Source organism: Saimiri boliviensis, chromosome 3, assembly GCF_048565385.1.
Source record: "Saimiri boliviensis isolate mSaiBol1 chromosome 3, mSaiBol1.pri, whole genome shotgun sequence".
Taxonomy (NCBI): Eukaryota; Metazoa; Chordata; class Mammalia; order Primates; family Cebidae; genus Saimiri; species Saimiri boliviensis.
In genome coordinates, this window is record NC_133451.1 from 150167679 (window position 1) to 150172527 (window position 4849).

A 4849-nucleotide genomic window follows, 5' to 3' on the forward strand; every position below is an offset into this window, starting at 1 on the left:
GTCAAGACTTTGAACAAAGTGCTTGATATTTTTATTATCTTTTCATTGTTGTTAAAGTAGACGTCTTGCTGGGTGCATTGGCTCACACCTATAATCCTAGCACTTTGGGAGGCCAAGGCAAGAGGATTGCTTGAGAACAGGAGGTCAACACAAGCTTTGACAATATAGTGAGACCTCCTCTCTACTAAAAATAAAAAAATTGCTGAGCATGGTGGCACATACCTGTAGTCTTAACTACTTGGGAAACTAAAGCAGGAGAATCACTTGAACTTAGGAGTCGGAGGTTGTAGTGAGTTAAGATTGCACACTGCACTCCAGCCCAGGTGACAGACTGAGACCCTATCTCAAAAAAAACCAAACAAAACCAAAAAACAAAAAACAAAGCAGCAGATGTCTTAAATAACCTGAATTGGTTTTATGTTTGTAGGTTTATGGTTTTATAGATGGGGCTTAATGTAGGCTTTAGTTTTCATATTCTAGACAGGGATTGCCAGTATCTCTGAAAAATTTGGGAGCACTAGTTTTATACATTTTGGATTTGCATTCATCTTTTACTCAGGAGACCTATTTTGTCATTTGGCAATAATCAGCATTTTTTTTTCTAATGTACTAGGACAGTTCGTGTGGCAATGCAAGTACCTGTTGTAATGACATCATTGGGTCAGAAAATTTCAACTGTGGCAGTTCAGTCAGTTAATGCAGGTGCACCGTTAATAACCAGCACTAGTCCAACAACAGCAACCTCTCCAAAGGTAGTCATTCAGACAATCCCTACTGTGATGCCAGCTTCTACTGAAAATGGAGACAAAATCACCATGCAGCCTGCCAAAATTATTACCATCCCAGCTACACAGCTTGCACAGTGTCAACTGCAGACAAAGTCAAATCTAACTGGATCAGGAAGCATTAACATTGTTGGAACCCCATTGGCTGTGAGAGCACTTACCCCTGTTTCAATAGCCCATGGTACACCTGTAATGAGACTGTCAATGCCTACTCAGCAGGCATCTGGCCAGACTCCTCCTCGAGTTATCAGTGCAGTCATAAAGGGGCCAGAGGTTAAATCAGAAGCAGTGGCAAAAAAGCAAGAACATGATGTGAAAACTTTGCAGCTGGTGGAAGAAAAACCGGCAGATGGAAATAAGACAGTGACCCACGTAGTTGTTGTCAGTGCGCCTTCAGCTATTGCCCTTCCCGTAACTATGAAAACAGAAGGACTAGTGACATGTGAGAAATAAAATCGAAGGACTAGTGACATGTGAGAAATAAAATCGCAGCTCCACCGTGGACTTCAGGCTGTTAGTGGCAGTACTGATGTAAACATTTGCAAGGGAAGTCACCAAGAAAAGTCAAAGAAGACTTTAAAACATTTTTAATGCATATATGAAAACAATCAGACTTACTGGAAATAAATTACCTATCCCATGTTTCAGTGGGAAGTGAACTACATATTGAGATGCTGACAGAAAACTGCCTCTTACAGTAGGAAACAACTGAACCCGTCAATAAGAAAGGATTGAAAGGGACCAACCAACTCACTACGATATCAAGTTACACTAAGACTTGGAACACTAACATTCTGTAAGAGGTTATATAGTTTTCGGTGGGGAGGGGTTGGGATGGGTGATCTCATTGTTACATATAGCAATTTTTGATGCATTTCATATGCATACCAGCAATTATTACTGTGTTCGCACAGTTCTCACTTAACTGGTGCTATGTGAAGACTCTGCTAATATAGGTATTTTAGAATGTGAATTGAAGAATGGATCCAAAAACTTCAGAAAGAGGATAGCAAAAAAAGATCTAGTGCGATTTATATATATATATATATATATATATATATATATATATATATATATATATACATACACACACATATATATATATATATATCATATAGCTTAAGCTGATTTAAAACAAAGGCCTTAGACTAATTTTTTGGTTTTCTTTCTTGAAATAAGCTAATGGCTTGTTTGTGTAAAGCTTTTTTATTAAAAGAAAAATTTTAAAAATCTTGTACCTAGCACAGTATTGTTATAGAATTTACATGTAACATTTTATATGGTAGTTTAAGTCTGTCAGTTTCTTAATTGTGGACAAATTAACAGTTGGCTCTGGCCTTTTGCTATAACATGCCTGTGTCACTTGCTTAGCCCTGGCATTTGTGCAGACATCATTTTCAGTTCTGCTGTCACTTGGAAGTTCAGGCTCAGCATGAATTTTTGTCAGGTAGCTGTAATACCTGGAGTTTTCTTTGTTTCTTTTTCTTTTTCTTTTTCTTTTTTTTTTTTTTTCAGTTGAAGTTTATGAGGGAAAGTACCAGTGTTCAGATTTGAACTATAATAGTTTGTATATTCAACATTTGAAGTATATTCTATTTTGTTGTACTCTTGTTTCAAAGTGTATTCAAGTAGGTTTTCTGAAATATAGAAATGAAATTTATCTTCTGTTTTGGTTTCTGTTGATATTTTTAACAATATTTAAAAGCCAGTATAGAAGTGTTTTAGTTAAGAAGTGATAAACATCCCTATTTCTCCTTCCCAACTACTGCATGCAGAAATTCTACTTACGTTTTGTTCCATTATATTAATATTCGGCCAATAACTGGATGTTGCCAGTTTCTTTCTAATTATGATGATGAACTATAATGTTCTGCTTAACATAATGAATTTCGTATTTTAGTTGGCTGCACTTAAAGAATTTATATTTATAAAACACTTCAAATCAGACCATTTGTTTCACAATCAGACCTTTTGTGGGTAAAAAAAACAATTACTCTTCTAGCCCTTTTACACATTAGGAAATTAAGGTATCTGAAGGATTACATGAACTATGTAATTTCACTACTAACACTCCATATCTTAATGCTCTTTCTACAACAAAGAAAAGTCGTCTATTTTTACATCTTTTAGAAATTTAGATGAACTCATACTTAACATTTTTTATCCTTTGTGCATTTGATCACATACTGTTTAGGTCAGAGACTGTTTATAGCAATTCCCTTTGTAATATTTTAAACTTTTCCATAACTGTGTTGGTGATACTTTTAAACAAAAGCTGAAAGAAAAACTCACTTGATTCCTTGCCCATTTGGGAGTTACTCTCAAATTCGACCTCTGTTTAAAACATTTTCAAAATATTTCAGGTTTGAAAATTGATATTATGTGCTTTGGCACTTAATTGTATTATCTTGTTTATTGCACTGTGACTTCATTTGTTTAGTCATGTCTTCCATAATACTCATTTTGAGCAGTGATTATATTTTATGCCATACCTACTCCTCTCTCCAAGTGCTGAACATATTAGACACTTGGGTCAGACATTTATTGATTTGGGGAACATTTGCTGAGAATCTAAGTCACCTTGCTTAAAGACTTACTATGCTGGATTCTTAATTGGTTCTAACAGGGCTAAACCAGGACTGCCTAGCTTACCCCTGCCACTCTACTGGAAGTTTTTGTGTTTCTTTGAGAATAAATACATCTAAAGTCTAGACTTGGGGCCAGGCCTGGTGGCTCATGCCTGTAATCCCAGCACTTTGGGATGTGGTTGGATCGCTTGAGGCCAGGAGTTCAAGACCAGCCTGGCCAACATGGTGAAACCCTGTCTCTACTAAAAATACAAAAATTAGCCAGAGTGGTGGTGCACGTATGTAATCTCAGCTCCTCAAGAGGCTAAAGCACAAGAATCTCTTGAACCTGGGAGGTGGAGGTTGCAGTGAGCCAAGAGGATGATGCCACCGCACTACAGCCTGGGTGACAGCGAGATTCTGTCTCAAAAGTAAAAAAAGTCTAAACTTGGAAACATACAGGTTAACAGTGTATACTGATCAGAATGTTGCAGATTGAAATTATCAGTCATACGACTCGCTCCGATCCTGCCTGCCTGGGCTTTTATTTTTTTTTTTTTTATTTTTTTGAGACGGAGTTTTGCTCTTCTTACCCAGTCTGGAGTGCAATGGCACGATCTCGGCTCACCGCAACCTCCGCCTCCTGAGTTCAGGCAATTCTCCTGCCTCAGCCTCCTGAGTAGCTGGGATTACAGGCATGCGCCACCACGCCCAGCTAGTCTTTTGTATTTTTAGTAGAGACGGGGTTTCACCATGTTGACCAGGATGGTCTCCATCTCTCAACCTCGTGATCCACCCGCCTCAGCCTCCCAAAGTGCTGGGATTACAGGCTTGAGCCACCGCGCCCGGCTCTGCCTGGGCTTTTAATCTCAGCCCTTCTAAATTATAAATCAAGATAATTTATTGCTTTTTTGTGTGCAGTGTATTAGAGATTAAAAAAGCCCCACATAACCATGGATTTATGCCACTACATTTTCCAGCCTCACCAGATCTTTAAATTATGACCAGTAGTCTTACCAATTTATTCTTTAGGCCACTTTACAGCAATAATTCCAGCCTTCACCACCCTTCTCACCAAAAAACCAGTATAGAGAGAACATGGTCATGAGCTGTGAATTCCCTCCGTTCCTGGACCCCTTGCTACAGAGGATTTACTTATTCTAGCATCCATCCTTACCACCTGTCTCAGGAAGGCAGTGCCCTTCCGCCTGTTATCAGCATCTCCCTTTCACACATACTTGGTTTCCTTGTTCCAACAATTAATAGCCTATCATTCTCTCTCTCTCTCTCTATCTCTGTCTCTCTCTTTCTTTCTTTCTTTTTTTTTAAAGACTGAGTCTTGCTCTGTTACCAGGCTGGAGTACAGTGGTGTAATCTCGGCTCACTGCGACCTCTGCCTCCTGGGTTCAAACCATTCTCTTGCCTCAGCCTCCCAAGTAGCTGGGACTACAGGTGTGCGCCATCATGCCCCGCTAATTTTTGTATTTTTCTATTTAG

At 38.6% G+C, this 4849-nt stretch overlaps 1 protein-coding gene across 16 annotated transcripts in view; it reads left to right on the forward strand.

Annotated features, from left to right (window-relative positions):
• The window catches only part of ELF2 (E74 like ETS transcription factor 2), a 144336-nt gene that overhangs the window by 126553 nt on the left and 12934 nt on the right, over positions 1-4849 (forward strand). For 15 of the 16 annotated variants that reach the window (XM_039479053.2, XM_039479054.2, XM_074396901.1 and 12 more), the window contains one exon: positions 614-2732. In XM_039479053.2, the coding sequence (XP_039334987.1) occupies positions 614-1238 (625 nt within the window). In that variant the 3' untranslated portion in view covers positions 1239-2732. Of the gene's footprint in view, positions 1-613; positions 2733-4849 lie in introns of those variants that run through there. The other variant, XR_012517005.1, reaches the window with a different exon arrangement.